The 15,327-nt window shown below is 45.0% G+C and overlaps 1 protein-coding gene across 1 annotated transcript in view; it reads right to left on the bottom strand.

Moving 5' to 3' along the window:
- Window positions 1-15,327, bottom strand: part of ZC3H18 (zinc finger CCCH-type containing 18) — a 48,590-nt gene that overhangs the window by 31,856 nt on the left and 1,407 nt on the right. Inside the window, exons 2-6 of the mRNA XM_059824785.1 lie at window positions 7,780-8,384; window positions 4,455-4,539; window positions 1,466-1,614; window positions 1,056-1,148; window positions 302-459 (exon numbers count right to left, since the gene is read on the bottom strand). Coding sequence (XP_059680768.1) covers window positions 302-459; window positions 1,056-1,148; window positions 1,466-1,614; window positions 4,455-4,539; window positions 7,780-8,370 — 1,076 coding nt within the window. The 5' untranslated portion in view covers window positions 8,371-8,384. The remainder of the gene's footprint in view (window positions 1-301; window positions 460-1,055; window positions 1,149-1,465; window positions 1,615-4,454; window positions 4,540-7,779; window positions 8,385-15,327) is intronic.

Here is a 15,327-nt window from a genome sequence, read left to right as displayed (position 1 = left end):
AAGAATGCACTGGCGTGAGGTAAGCAATGCACAACTAGATAGTGTTCTTGAGGGACCGGCATGCCAATGACATTGAAGGCAGAAAGGTTTAAAGATGACTAAAGGAAGGTAGTACTGAACTGAAGTGAGCAGAGGCAGCTCAAGTTTTTAACTGGTGTACGTACTGCTTAATGGAAGCTGTTTCTGTTTTCTGAGGTGAGCATTCCTCCAATTTGGAGGAACAAGCTATCTGAAGACTGCCCTACTGTACTGCATTTCCCACCCATCTATTCCATGTAGCAAAAACAAGAGCGCATCTTACGCTGGATCTCTGACGTCTCTGGTGATGCGGTAATTCCAGTCGCGGAAAAACTCGTTTTCCTTGTCAAATTCACGCTCGTCTTCTCCGATAGTCACAGTGAACCTCTTCTCCTCAAAGTCAGGCTCCTGTTCTTTTCTCATAGTTGCCTTTTTTAATACCTGTCATAACATAAAAATAAAAACACTGTAAAGAGAGAACATTTCTGAGGCACAGAGAAATTGCAGCATTAAAAATCCTTCACTTGAGAGACACCCGCTCTTCAAAGCATCCTTCTTCTGCCCAGGTCTCATGAATGTGCAAGACACTGGACTTTTCTTGACATAGAAAGTGTATTTCACTATTCCATCAGCTCAGAACAGCAGCAGACAGGCAATAAAAGTTTCACACATGCCGACCCCCGAAATGATCAAGACACATGGATCCTAGAGGTGCCAGAGAAACAGGTACTGAAGTAAGGGAAACTGGATCAGCTTCAAAAGTTTTGCTTTGTGGAGGGCTTGACTTCAGGGCCACAAACTTTCCCTAGCTCATGTTAATATAAAAAAACAAACCTGGATGCCAACTCCTCTTGACTGTGTAACAACTGTGATATATAACAAGATGCAGTTAATAGGTTGAAAGGCAAAAGGAAGGCTCCTTAAAAAGAGCAAGACACTACATGCTCCAAAAAGAGCTCTTCCAGCATCCTGCTCTCAATGAAATAGGCCAGTGGATTTTGGAGACAGTCAGCATACTTCCTAAGGATGCCATTTACCTCTTTAGCATGCCGGAGTCCTCTCTCCCAGGCACTTTCTGTTGGAGGGTCTGGAGGGGGCGGAGGTAAGATTTCATCAACGACTGGCCCTCCCTGTTAGAAAGGTGAGGAGAGGAAGGAGACAGACACTTGATATTAGTTTTAAGTAGCAAATTCATGCTTTCTAAACAGTTACCCCAGAGTACCTCCAGGTACTTCGGAAATGTATCAGCAGGACATAAGCTGGGACACACATGGAAAATTATTCCTCTCTACTAGCAACATCAAGACCATCTTTTAAAAATCACGTATCCAGCAGATGTATTGAATTTTGCTAAAGCACTAGCTCAAATAAAATCTTCACTTCCCCTAGAGCCCGAGACAAAAAGCTACGTGTAGAAGCCATAAATTCACAGAAAATATGTCCATACCCAAGGGTTGGCTGGCATCAGTGGGTGAGGGCCGATAGGAGGAGCACCATTTGGGGAGAAGGGCTCAGGCTTGGAGATCAAGGAGTAGTTTCCTTTATCATTCACGCCAGGGTGAATAAATCGACAGTTCATGCCCCAAGTACAGTGACCTGTGGAATTACAGTTCTGTTAGACCCCTGTATGCCTACAGCAAGCGTTCATTCAGCCCCGCAACTGTATAAAGCCATGGAGGAATAACGCTGTTTCAGACATGAGACTTTTCTTCTCTCCAGCTTTGTTGAGATTTACCTGTTTTCACACACATGGAAAGACACTTGCCATCCCCCACCTTCCCAGAGAGGACAAAGAGATCCAGTCACAGACGGATGAATGTACAAGAACCTCATCACGGTGGGGAGAAAGGAGGGATGGATGGATGCATACACACCCTTAAGCAAATGCAGTAATAAGCCTATGAGCTCTTCAAGTCTTATTAATGACAAACGCTTCAAATTAGGACCTTTACCTTTTACAGAAAACAATGACTATAACCTGACAGCAAAGGAAGCATCACAGTGCATTCAAAACAAACAGCTCTCTGGTGAGGCACAAAGTACATCAAAGCTTTTCTCTCCAGCAGACTCCGCAGGCTTGCCAGCACAAAGCAGGAAAGGAGACATCGCTACAGAGGGCAGCAGACGAATCTGAAGCTGCTCAATAGTTTCAGGTATCACCCCCAAAGAGAAGGTAACACGCAGGGGTCTCTAACAGGATACAGAGCTAATCCCAACTTTAGTTTAGCTTGCCTTAGAAACAAAACCCCCTTTTTTTTTTCTTCTGGCAATCCATTGCGACATCAGGCAACAGACATTTTGCAGATTTCCCAGTAGACAACTGCCTCACAAAGTCATCGCTAATTCTGCGCTAGTTCGGGCATTAGCACATTGACTTTAGAGGCAATGGAGCAGTTAACACTGCTGTGGCCCAAGGAGGAATCCCTGATCTCAGCTGGCAGGGCAACATGTCATAAGTTCACACTGCACCTGGGTCTCTGTAAATGCTCCTCATCAGTCCCAGATTAACCACGAGCTGCTGTTCTCGATCAGAGGTAACACTGGATGCTTTTGTACTGTCAAACATCACAAGAGCACAAATCCCTTTGCGCAGCAGCTCGTGGTGCAACACACCCTTTCTCAATGCCTGAGCACCGGGTGTAGGGGCTGCCAGACACCTACACAAACACTTACTATTCCTACTGAGGTGTCAAGGGAAATGATTACCCTGACAAGAAGGGGCCCTGCTCTGTATGTCAAGGTGGCTACACATCAAGCTACTTCACTGGAAGGGTTTGCAAGCTAGTCATTCATGCCACTGGACAGATGCAGCCACGCGAGCGCTCCTCAGACACTGCAAGGACAAAAATCTGAATGTCTTCAAGGTCCCATGTGAGAAGCACCTGATCTCCCGGGTGGCAATAAAGCCTTTACGGGGTGAGCAAGAGTCGATGTCAACGTTATCTGAACCCACGCCAAATCAAAGAAAAACAACTGCGGCAAGAGATCCTGCAGTCTGAACTTTGACTCAGGCAAATATTTCCATGCTGCACGGAGGCGTACGTCATGCTAAGGATTCAGGAACAAACAGCCCTCCTCACCGAGTGACTTCCCTGTTCCACCATCAGCACCAACACGTTCGTGTCTCAGCACAGGCAGAAAATTTGATACCGGAAGACATTCAGGAAGCCAAGTACGTGATATCTGATGGTCACGTCTCCGGAAACCCCCTAAGCAGTTCCCTACGTTGCATACGCCACTGACGCAAGGAATAAGAGACTCCACCCTGTTCTCCACCCTCCTTTTAATTTCAGATTTTCATAAATTGTTTCAAGGGCGATTGTAAATAAAACCCAGTAAATGAGCAAACATTAAGTGAGCTGAAGGAAGCGGAAGAGATCTATAATCAGTTTAAGTAAGAAAACTTTTATAAAACCTACTCTCTACACTAAAAAAAATTACAGGATAGTCTAATACAGCTGTTGTGCAGTTGCACAAACTTTGCGGAACGTCCTATTGAGAAGAATAAGAGAATTAAATACAATTGGTTAGATTTAAAAGTTTCAAGCCTCGGGTCTCATTCGCAGTAAGAAATACTTTTTATGATTTCCCACCCCCATTGCTTCCAACTGAGGCTGACAATCCCAATCATATTTCAGAAATGTGGAATCTGATACAGCATGGAGCAATCTTCCAGCTTGAGGAAAAAGCTTTTATTTACATGAGGATTATTTTGTTCCAGCTGATCACTTCCTCAGCCCAGTGGAACTACTGGCCACTGGCACGCCTCACCCTGTCAGGTCCAACGTCACTGCTCGAGCACGCCGTCTCGCTGGGGTTTCTGGGTCGCTTGTGGAAACAGCTATACTGCGTTGCCAACACCCAACACCACTACGCAGGCAACGCAGGAACCTGGTCAACAGATATGTCTGCAGGGGTTGCAGCGGCTCGGCAGATGTCAACATGATGTCGCATCAATATTTCTTATAGAGGAACGGTATTTCTGGCCCTATTTTCAATTTAAAAATTTCAGCGAATGCCTTTTAATAACTGGGGAAGTGAGATGGATATGGGATTGCAAGAAACAATTACGTTTTGGCAAGGCATGAGCTTGATAAGAAATAACAAGTATTTGCCATTTTTGTTTTCCACAGAACAACCTCTAAGCAATAGTTGATTGTTACATCAGCCCAAGCAGTTTTATTCCGTGCTGTTTCAAAAACACCAGCAACTTTTCCTTTATTTGCTTCTACCGGGCTCACCATACTTCAGGCAAAGCAATTTTTGCATATTGGCTCTATGTAAATTCAGCATCTGGCCACCAAGGAACAGAAAGGTGATACTGAGGACGCCTGGGGCAGAGTTTATCACGTAGACAGCAGCTTCACGGGTACAAAACCAAATAAGAAACATTACAGCATCTTTGGTTTGCTTCCACCATTACAGCATGTCATTACCTTTCATGAAGAATCGGCAGGTGGGACGAGGCCTCACTTTTCTGTCGCTGGGGTCTTTAACTTCTCCTTCTTCTAAGTCATCATCCTGGAACAGACAGACAAGCTGACATTTCACGTGGTGCATTTTCTGCAGCGACTTGACATTTCACAATATGGTCAAATATCAGTCACTGAAAACACACCCTGGAGCAAAACACAAGAGAAAAGCAATATAAAGTTACCATAAATACCCACAGCATCTTCGCAACCTGCTGCTACAAACAGGAAGATGCATCAGCTTCAGTGTTTCAAAGGTGACTGGCAAAACCCTTCAGGCATTACGGACATCTTGGTGCCACACCACAGACCAAGGTGGCTTAAGCTCTTATACCTCAGCTGAACGAGGCTGGCTGTGCAGGCAACACGTGCAGGGCAGTTAGAGGCAGCTTCACACTCTTTTGAGGCAAATGAGCTAAATAAATCACGTTACCTTTCCTTCCCGCAGGCTAACAGCATGCACACCGACAGCTGCCAGGGCTCCGCTGGCGTGGGTAATACCACTACCCTTCAGAGCCTTTAAACTGGACCGTCCCCTGCCCAGCACTCACATCATCCCTATTTAGCTCAAGCCAATTCCTTCTGTTCATTGATTTAAAATACATAGTGGTATTCCTGCATTAATGCAATACAGACATCACACACCTATACATCAAGTTCTGAAGGACAACTACTATTACAGTAACTAATTACAAAATGCTTCCCCACAACGCTGAGCGACAATCTCGCACACAAGCTTTTCAGGAAAAGAAGTTGTACGTATTTCTTCCAGTGCTCTCTGGCAACAGCTTGACACGTTCCCTTCTACTCCTCAGCTCCACACAGGAGTTGAGAATCAGCTTGAACAAAACTCTACAACATCCCCAGGCACAGCAGCCCCAGGAAGAAATTCTGGGAGATGGAGGTTGCTTCAAAGATGAAGAACCACAGGGGATGAGCATGAAATAACAGTCGTGAAACACCTCCAGAAGAAAGTTGTTGAAAATTTAAAGTACCAGCCTTTGCCTTTGTTCTCCAGGGGAAAAAAACCTTCCTCAGCTTCATTAGGCTGCATCTAAAAAGTCAAAAGGAGCTAAAAAGAGGTGGCAATGCAGACAGCAAAGGCATACATGACCAGAGAGTCATCAGAGGTATCTGGCAAGGAAATCAGTTATTTATCTTAAAAGGCACCCTGGCCTTCCCTCGGTCTGCCTCCATTTCACTGCCACAGAAGTTTTCAGCACATGAAACACATCTGAAGAGGGAGCATCTGTGGTGGAGGCCTTCCCTTTGCATGGCAATCGCAGCAACCCTGTGGCAGCAACAGCAGTTGTCTACGTGGAAAATATTAGGAAAGTTATGTACTTTGATCAATTTAGCAGCTGGAGAGGAGGAAAAACCATCACTCAGCTGTACATAAACAAAGGATGTACAGAGAGATGGGTTAACAGCCTCTTCTGCTGCATTCCTCTGAGGGCAATACAGGGAGAGCTCTCCTGAACAAGAGCAGATTTTAAAGACTACACATATATTCAAATTAAAATTTGCATTAATATTCCCCCCCTCCAAGACAGAACTCTGAAAGCAGAATAAAATGCAGAGATTTAACAGTTCCCCCCAAAGCTGGGGATGGCATTCAATGACGCATGAATGGTATAACCAGCTCAACTCTGCTTCTTTCAAAAGAACTGTGTGAAGTCTTTGCAAATGCTGTACTTGAACAAAAGGGAAAGTATTTATTTCTGTGAGGTCTCCTTGGAACCAGGCAGCTGGGAACCCTGTTATGAGCTAATGTATGAAAACCAGAGTACAGATTCATCTCGTGCTTTGTAAGGACAGCGCTCCCAAGAATGCTTTCGACTCTAAAGGAAAGCATTCATATTTTAATCAAGAAGCAGGCATGGAGTCAGGACTCCAGGAATTTTTTTTCCCCTGCCTGGACTCTCCCACAACATGCCAAAATTCCTTCTAACTGAATCAGAAATACACAAAACTTTTGGAAAATACCTAAGTGTTTAACAAAATCACCTGCCAGAATGGGCACGAAGAAGAAAAATAACATCACCTTGTTTTAAGCAACAGAACTTGTCAAAGCACCATTAGATTAAAAAACATACAATATATCACTCTTCAATAAAAAGGGAGGAGGGTCTCTCCAGCGAGGCCCCACAAGCTTCCCAAATACGCGGCCAGGTCAGCTACGCAGTGATGAGGACTGGAAAGCAACACCCAAGTCTGAGCCCTCCCCTCCCTGAACGAGAAGCCCCACCAGTGACCCCATCCACAGTCCACTGCTTCCTTGCCTGGTCACCAGGACATTCTCAAAACATTGCCCCAACCTAGTCTAGCTGTGCAGGTGCACTTTTGGCACAGACAGCGAAGAGCAGAGCCAGTCAGGTGCTCTGGACCAGCCATTTCTCTATGTGGTGCTTTTCACTAACGGTATTCGGATTCAAGTAAGGTGCCCCCCAGACCAGGAACATACAGAGGGGTTTCTACTCTACTGCTAGAATCACTTTGTCCTGTTTTCTTCTGCCTGCAAGAGGGAAACTGGTATTAAGCTGTATTAAATACAACTGCTGTACTGCAGTGCTTCCTACCTAAAGACAAACATGGATAAAGAGTGCTATTTGTCCTAACCACCAACACAATTAAACCCAGTTTTTGATTTTTTTCTAAATAGCTGTGTTTGTTCTCAGCTGTGAAACAGTAGCTACTGGGACTGCACATCCCTGAACACATCACCCAAACCACGTGCAGGGGCTGCCTGGTTAGGCACTTTCCAGAAAGCTCAGCACCCTCTGTTCCTCTTCCATACGCCCAGATGCTGCTAGAGCCCAACAAGCAGCTCATGGGCTTCCCGCACACACCTGATGCCTCAAGCACACGGCAGCCATCCTACAGCACCAGCCTCTCAACCTAAACTGATGAGAAAGCTTATGAACACCTAATCCACGGCTAAGTAATTTGCTGTCAGCATCATTCAAAAGTCCTCCGAGAGCTGAGGCAGAATAGTTTCTTAAAGCACTGGAGCCCTTCCATATTCAATGGGAACAAAGCTTATTTGTGATGACTCCAACAATATTCGGCACAAAGTTTTTCTACATCCTAGCCGCTGAGTTTAGGACTTGGTACATAGCATGGTCTTACCTCCAAAGTGTGTTACTTGCACACTGGGGACACAGCTAACACAGATACTCGCATCAAAGAAGAAGGAAGGTGTGGCAATTTAAGACCCAAACAGTGCTGAAACACGAGGACAGGTCTCTCCCTGCAGGACTCTGCCCACCTCGGACCAACTCCTACTTACATCGATTTCTCCATCATCGATTTCTCCATCATCTTCTTCTTTCTTCTTCTCCTTGAGAGGATCCTGGCCATCCTTTTCATCGTCACTTTTACTGCTGGATTTTTTCTCATCTTCATGGGCATCATCTCCTTTCTCCTCTTCCTCATCATCCTCACCAGCAGCTTTCTCACCATCCTCCTCTGCAGCAGCAGCACTTGGTTCCTCAGGAACTTCCTCATCATAGTCCAACTCATGCTCATCTAGTTCACGGGTGACAGAGGACGCTTCATCACCAAGGTCATTTGCACGGTCTTCCTCCTCTCCTTTGCGAGGCGGAGGGCTCTTCAGCTCCCCACTCTGCTCGTTGTTGTCAGACTCCTGAGACTTGGTTTCGCTTAAGCGGTCCTCTTCATCTGAGTGGTTCTCCTCTTCACCATGACTCAGTCCCCTGGCTGCATCCTCCTCCTCCTCTCCCAGGACACTGCCTTGCCCACCCTCTCCATCAAGTTCCCGGTCTGAACCACTCTCCTTCAGGACTTCGTCGTCGGAAAGCTGATGGTCCTCTTCATCAGGAGAGCAGGGGTTTCGCTCAGGGCTGTCGGAAACATCCATCAGTACCCAATAGTCTGCAGAGGGTAGAAAAAAACACTTATTATGGGGAAACAAGCTGGGAAATCAAGAAAGGCTCACCTTGCAGAATTTGGACTCTTGTATTTTACCTCCTAAAGAAGAAAAGGTTGCTTGAATTCATGAACATGGTTTATCACAGTACCTTCAAGAAGAAAACATGGAGTTTAAACTGCATAAAGAACTGATTCCAATATTGTCCCAGACTAGATGAGAGTGTGCCACCCTTCACACACAACAATGGAGCTTGAGGTTGGAATTTCATTTACAGGCTGTAATAGGTGAGGCTGCACAAGCACTCCCACCGAATCACCCTTAGAAATCCCAAGGTAGCCTCCTCACCCCAAGCACAATCAGCTTTTCTTCTTTTCAGGCATTTCTTCTGCGAATCAGCGAGTGAGCTTCAGAACATAGGGCCAGGTTTTCAGGTGTATTTTGTAACTGTAAGCACATGGCACAGCAGATTGCACGGGCTCTTGAAGAGGCACAGGAGCACAACTGACGGTGATGCTGGAAAACCAGCCTATATATTTACAGTACTTGTTACACTGCACCCGGAATAGATATGAAAGCAAGGACAGTATGCATTCATGAAAACTCCGGGATTTTTAATCAGGTTTAATTTAGACAGTACATATATTGCCATCTAATCTCCACTCGCTTTATACAGTAACGATTCAAAATTCCTTCAAAGAAGCAGATCAACTTCAGAACCGTTGGCATCATGCACTTTTGCTAGAAGCTCAGTATGAACACGTGCTTGGTATGAATAAGTTAAAAATTAGATGTCTGCTTAGAATAAGCATAATAAATGCAACAGAAAGGGACAAGATGTAAAGCAGGAAAACCCCCCAACCCATACATCTATTCATTTTACTCCAGAAAACAAAACAAACATGAATTATAGCAGAGCTGTCTGACCCAAGGAACTGGTTGAGCTGTCTCATCCTAGGAAGATCACTGGTTCACATCTAGACAAAAGCTCTTGGTGATTAAAAACTCTCACCCTTCGGCTGTGGTCTGTTGCTGCAGCGTGTCTTTAGCCCTACAATGACAACAACTCCCTCCTTGCCCCCCTCAGCAATAACCAACAGCGCTCAGCTGCCTCAGAAGAGCCCAAGCTGAGAAAGGTGTCTCAGCAGGTTTTCCAGCACCGAGGTGGCCAACACTCGGTGATAAAAGCACTCACTGCAGTTCTCTGGTTGTGCCAGTGGACCAGTTCAACAGAGGCATCGGCTCCTCGCAAGGTGGCACCTTTCCAGGGGACTAAATTCACCATTTCAGTGCATGCCACCTCCTCCTCCAAGCCCAAGGGTCTGTACAGGAACAAGCTTGGGCAGCCATCAGACAGAAATTAAAAGCTAAAGACAAACCCAAGGCTTACAGAAGCATATTTAGGGCTAAAGAAAAGCCATGGGGTTACAAATCAACGGGGCTTCTTCATCTTAAGATGTACCATGTTTTACTTCAGCTGCTCCTAGCTACAGCCTCCCTGCAAGTACATTTACTGCTGGTGCAACAAAAACATGGCACAAATGACCAGATTTTTACCTGTTATTTTTAAGACTCTTGGAGCAGAAATGCCACAAATAAGACTCTGGTAGCTCCTTTAAACACACCCAGCAATCCTTCGTGAAATAAAAGTTATTAACGCTACGCAGCTCTGCGCTACTTAACCTTTTCCTGACCCACCACATCACTTTGCTATGTTCCTCTGACCGGTTCTGCATCGTAAAGGTTGTCATTTACCATCAAAGAGCAAGAACAGACAGGCGGCACACCAAGCCACAGCATCCAAACAGACCGCCGCACGCTGGACACGCGACCAAAGCAAATCCACGCCTTCACATCATCTGAAATCCCAAACGTTTTGGTAATGACAGAATCCAGGATCCCAGTGCTGAAATACGGCAGGAGGGTGAGTGTGGGGAACACGCAGCATCTCTTCTGTGTGTTAAGAGCCCATGCCTGGAAATCAGGAAGGCACGACAACTTTGTTACCCCTGCTACTTGTCTGCTTCTTCATAAACTTTCCAGGACCAGGGCTGTTGTATTTACACCTTGTATGCTGCCAGATGTACTGTCATCACTGAGATAGCATCTCTTGCCTTCGTTGTAGTGAAGACATTATTAGCTGGCATTTGCAGCAAACTCTCAAGATGAAAGTCACACTCGAGAAAATGCTGCTCGTTATACTATGGGAGGTCTGCAGAGAAAGAGCTAAGAATATTTCTTGAAAAGAAAAAAGGAAAAGCACTCCCAAAAGCAGTCCAAGCCTATGTGTCAGTACCCAACGACTTTGCTCTACTTCAACTCTTCAAAGCCCTGCACAAATATTAGCTAATTGATAAAGCGAGGATCATCTAAACATGCGACGGGGCCCTGAGCAGCAGAGGGTCACATTTTGAGCTTCCTACCGGCTACTCTTGTTTTCCCACCCATTTGAAGCAGTTGGCTCTTGCTCACAACCAAAGTTTGGATTTTACTGAAAAGTTAAAAGCCAAATTAAAAAACAGCAATTGCCTCCTGGTGATAGTGGCTTGGGGCAGTTAAACAGGATGTAATCTGAAACAAATTATATTCTTACTAAGAATATAAAGGTTGATGCTGAGTTCATAAATGCTTGCACAAATTGTTACTGGCTTTACGAGCAAGTTTATGGCAGCAATTTTAATTGCCTAAGTGCCTGAGAAGTTGTACTTTGCGTGCACATAGAACGACTTAGTGTATTACATCTGAAAGGCCAGCCTTAAGAGGCCAGCAGAAATATAAAAGCTGTCAAGTGCAGACGTATTCAGGAAATTTGCTTTCTGATTTGCAAATAAGCAGTACCAAAGAAAAAGCGTTTCAGTGAACTTGATGCCTTTCTGCATTCGACATCGAGACCTTCAGAGAGATGGGCGAAACCAAATACAAACGCATTCTCACCACCATCAGCTAAGGTGATAAGTATAAAACATTCACCTCCACCAGCAGCTATTAAAGCTATTACAGATATCCAGTGCATCCGTCAGTTACAATAATTTCCTATTAATTTCCATCGGCAGAAATGATAAGAAACAATAAATGACAGTCCAATTGAAAAGAGTTCACGAAATCCAGGCAGTCCCATTTTAGTGCTTATTTCCCTGGATTCAAGAAACAGCAAGTTTCCCTTCGGCAACGGGCCTTACGCCCTCCCTGGTGCCTCCATCTGCGCAGGCAGTGATGCAATGCTCAGAAGGCACTTACGGTTCCTACACCACCTCTTACATCAAATGATTTCAGTGAGAGCCACAGTTCGGCCAGTCTCCAAGGGCTGTTGCTTCAAATTCACCAGCAGGCAAGAAAAGATACCCCAAAAACCAACGAACCAGATTTTTGCTTCAATCTTATGTGCAACTGCATGGAAATGCCCCAAAGCAAACCCATGATACGCAAAGGTAAAATGAGAAGCAGGAAAAATGGAAGTTAAAAGAAAACTGTCAGACTAATGATAGAACAGGACTAGACAGTATTTCTGCTGCATGATGGCAAGATACTGCTCTAGCAGCCATCCAAAAGTTAGGCTAGCCTCTCACTCACTCACTGCCACAGCAACTCCTCCTGCAACGGGGAAGACCAAGACGATAACGTGTCCTCCAGCCATTCCTTAGCCCTGTGCCGCCCCAATGCCCTGAGCCCAGAAGGAGAACGAGGGAAGAAGGCGTAGCATCCCAATAACAAGCTTTCAGGCAACAGCAACGTCGCAGGAGCACGGTCTGAGGTGGGAGAACGCCTTACCACTGAGCTAGTCAGTATTACTTGTAGTCGCTTGTTTGTAGAAAAAAGAAATAATTGAACGTTACGAAAGGCAAGAGTACCAAAGTAAGAATTTTGTGAAGCGCTAGAGTACTTGTTAGAGTCACTCAAACTTCCTTTCAAGCTCCAATGGATTTAGTCTTTGCATGGTAGCAAATTTAACTCCAATTTAAAGCACACGTCCCAAGCGCTGTCTCAGAATAATCTGCAAATCACAGTTTATCCCAAATTTCTGGAATCTTGCAAGGTTTTTTTGAGGTTTTTTTTTGGGAGGTTGTTTGGTTTTTTTGTTTATTTGGGGTTTTTTTTGCTTTCTACTCTCCTTTAGTTACACATACAAACACCAGAAAAACCTAAGAAAAATGACTACACGGAAGAATGTCAGCGTTGCTCGATTTGAAATAAGTGGTAGAGCAGAAATCCACAGGTTGCATCCCTCAACATAAGCTTGGAATTTTTGTGCCTTAAAATCAAGCCAGTTTCCTACTGTCTTCAAAACCAGTTATAAGAGCAAAAAATTAACTTCTAACCTACAGATAAGATTGTTTGACTTGTAGCTTAGGATCATGGGGCAAGAACCAGGTATATAATAATACTTCCCACTTAGCAGTGTTTTATCTTCAGAGGTATCTTTAAAATTACAGGCAGTTAAGGCAAAGTCGCCTTTGGTCAAAACTGCAGAACCCCTTCTATAACAAAACTGACTTCATTTGCTCCAAGTGGGTCAGATTTTCATTTTCTGCATGTCTGAAGCAGACTAGTTCAGAACAGGTCACTAAGCCTTTCAGATGAGGTTTACTAAACCCTCACTTTGCCAGGCTAAACAAGTTGGTACAGCCCTTCCATTGAGAGGCTTTGCAGCAAATGTGATAGTAGGGTTCACTTTTAGCCAAAATTGTGTCTTTTACTGTCTCTAGAAGCATTTGTGCATGCCTCATTGAGTTGAAAGCCCCTTAAAAGCAGCTCACATGTTCTCAGTGAAGAAACTGAGGATTTGGCAGCTAGACTTTCCAGTCATCCCACCTACAGTAAGCACATGCCATCCTCCCAGGTGTGAGCCAGATGGGACTTGCTGTCCCCACAGGTACCAGTCGGGTGGAGCAAGACTTTCCCTCCAGTTGTTCCTCCCGGATTCTCATGCCCCCAGCCAGTCCCTGTTGGCTTGCAACGTCCCTGCCAGTGCTGTGAGCCAGCAGTATCTGAGAGTCTACTAAAAATATGAAGTGAAGAAAGCCCCTAAACAAGAGGCCTGGGGCTTTTTGACCTTGTTTTCAGATGCAGCAGCTTTGCATCATGCCCAGCAGCCCAAGCAGAACCCCACTGCACCCAGCTACAACCAAGAACACCTCCCAGTTTTTGTAAACCTCAGTTTGGCCCTTTGGTCACAGGCTACCAAGAAATGACAGAAAGCACCCTGAAGAGACACGCCTAGCATCATCTAGGAGCAGCTTTCTTTGGCACAAACCTGCCTTCTCTCCCTGCAGCCCCTCTCCTCACTCCCTGTACGTGCCCAGGCTGCTGGAAGAGGCACAGACAACATGCTCGCTCAGCGCACAGCCCTGCCTTGCCTCCAACGTGGCCCGTTTACACACAGCGTCAGGTCTGGCAGAAAAGAGCAGCTTTTAGTTACACAATACATATGCAACAGGAGGCAGAGCTGAAGTTTCACAGCCTGAGTTCCCGATTTTTTCAAATTAGGGAATGAAGCGTTAACTAATCCTTAACTCCGTCAGTGTTTTATGCCTTGCGTATGGTGGAACAGAAATGCTCCTTCCAAGCAAGCCATTCGCGTGCCTGTTTTCACCTGCAAGGATTTGCATGCAACAATGAAGGGGCCCGTCTTGTTCTCTGTTCCCATTTAAGTCTCATAGCCTTACTGGAAAACATTTAAAATTACACAGATTCCCCCCAACCCTCACAAAAAAAGGCACTGTACATTGAGGAGGTGTTAGGGAAATTTAAATCAATCTGCTTCAGCCACATTATAATGTGTTTTTTACAAAGCTTAATGATATCCAAGACTTTTTTTAACTTAAAATACAGCATTGAGATTAAGCAGCCTTGACACAGCACTAAAGGAAGTAAGAAAAAAGCCCTTTGCTATGCAAGTTTCTTTTTAAAACTCAACTTCAATATTGCCAGATAATCCCAGGATGCATTACAAAAAGTATTTTTAACCTTACACTTTTGTTAGGTGATTTGCCCAAGGCAAGACGTAGATGAGTCAGAGCGCTGGAATTCTTAGCAGCAGGTCTGTTTTCAAGATCAAGCCCAACTTTTACTCTCTAGTTAAGTGAACAGCATCAAAAGGTAGAAAACTAGAAGGAAGAAGTGCCAACCAGGTTTCAGTCCATGGTCACACATGTACCATGACCACTGCTCTAAGGCAGCACAGCATTTCACTGACACGCATTCTGGATCTGTGGCTCCTGACAGCTCCTGTTGCTGGTGGGAGGCTCAAATTCTGTTTTTTATTGCTCTGTGCTGTGCTGTTTTTAATTAGAACTCATGAAAAGTTTGAGAGGCATCTTCAATTAAGCCAACAAAGTTAAGCTTTGTGTACAAGTAACTGACTTGCTGCTGCAGGTAGCGATTGCCTTGAGAGCAGATGAACTGGAACTAGTATGGAAAGGATGGCAGCTTACTCTAACCCACTGCAGCACCTCTAGGATAAAGCTGTGAGTTCAGACAAGATTTGAAACAGCCACCAAGGAAAAAATACTCCTGGCAAGCATTATGTCCATTCATTAAACTCCTCCCTCCAAGGCTTAGCCTCTATACGGTCCCACAAAAAGCTTTTTCCAAAGTGAACAAGGAATACACCTTGGATATAATATGGGAACAAACGGCTCAGACGGTTCCAGCACCTCCGGTAGCAGGAAGGCACCAAGTACCCTATAGAAAACTGGAGTTTGACAGAGCCATCAGCTTCAGTCTTGAAATTATACAAACCGTCAGTCAGATGGCAAGAACCAAGCGCATACGCAACTTCTGTACCCCCCTGGCAGAGACCTCACAGCTCCCGGGGTGGTCATGGGACAGACGCGAAGGTAAGAAGCAAGGAACCGCTTTGCTTCAGGCAGAAATCTTTGCGATAGAAAGGAGAAAAAATACTTTCTAATAGCCAAACAGCTTGAGACAAAATCAGAATGTTTCCATTAA

Source organism: Gavia stellata, chromosome 15 (assembly GCF_030936135.1).
Source record: "Gavia stellata isolate bGavSte3 chromosome 15, bGavSte3.hap2, whole genome shotgun sequence".
Classification (NCBI taxonomy): Eukaryota; Metazoa; Chordata; class Aves; order Gaviiformes; family Gaviidae; genus Gavia; species Gavia stellata.
Note: the sequence above shows the minus strand (reverse complement) of the source record. Positions and strands in the feature narration are given on the sequence as shown.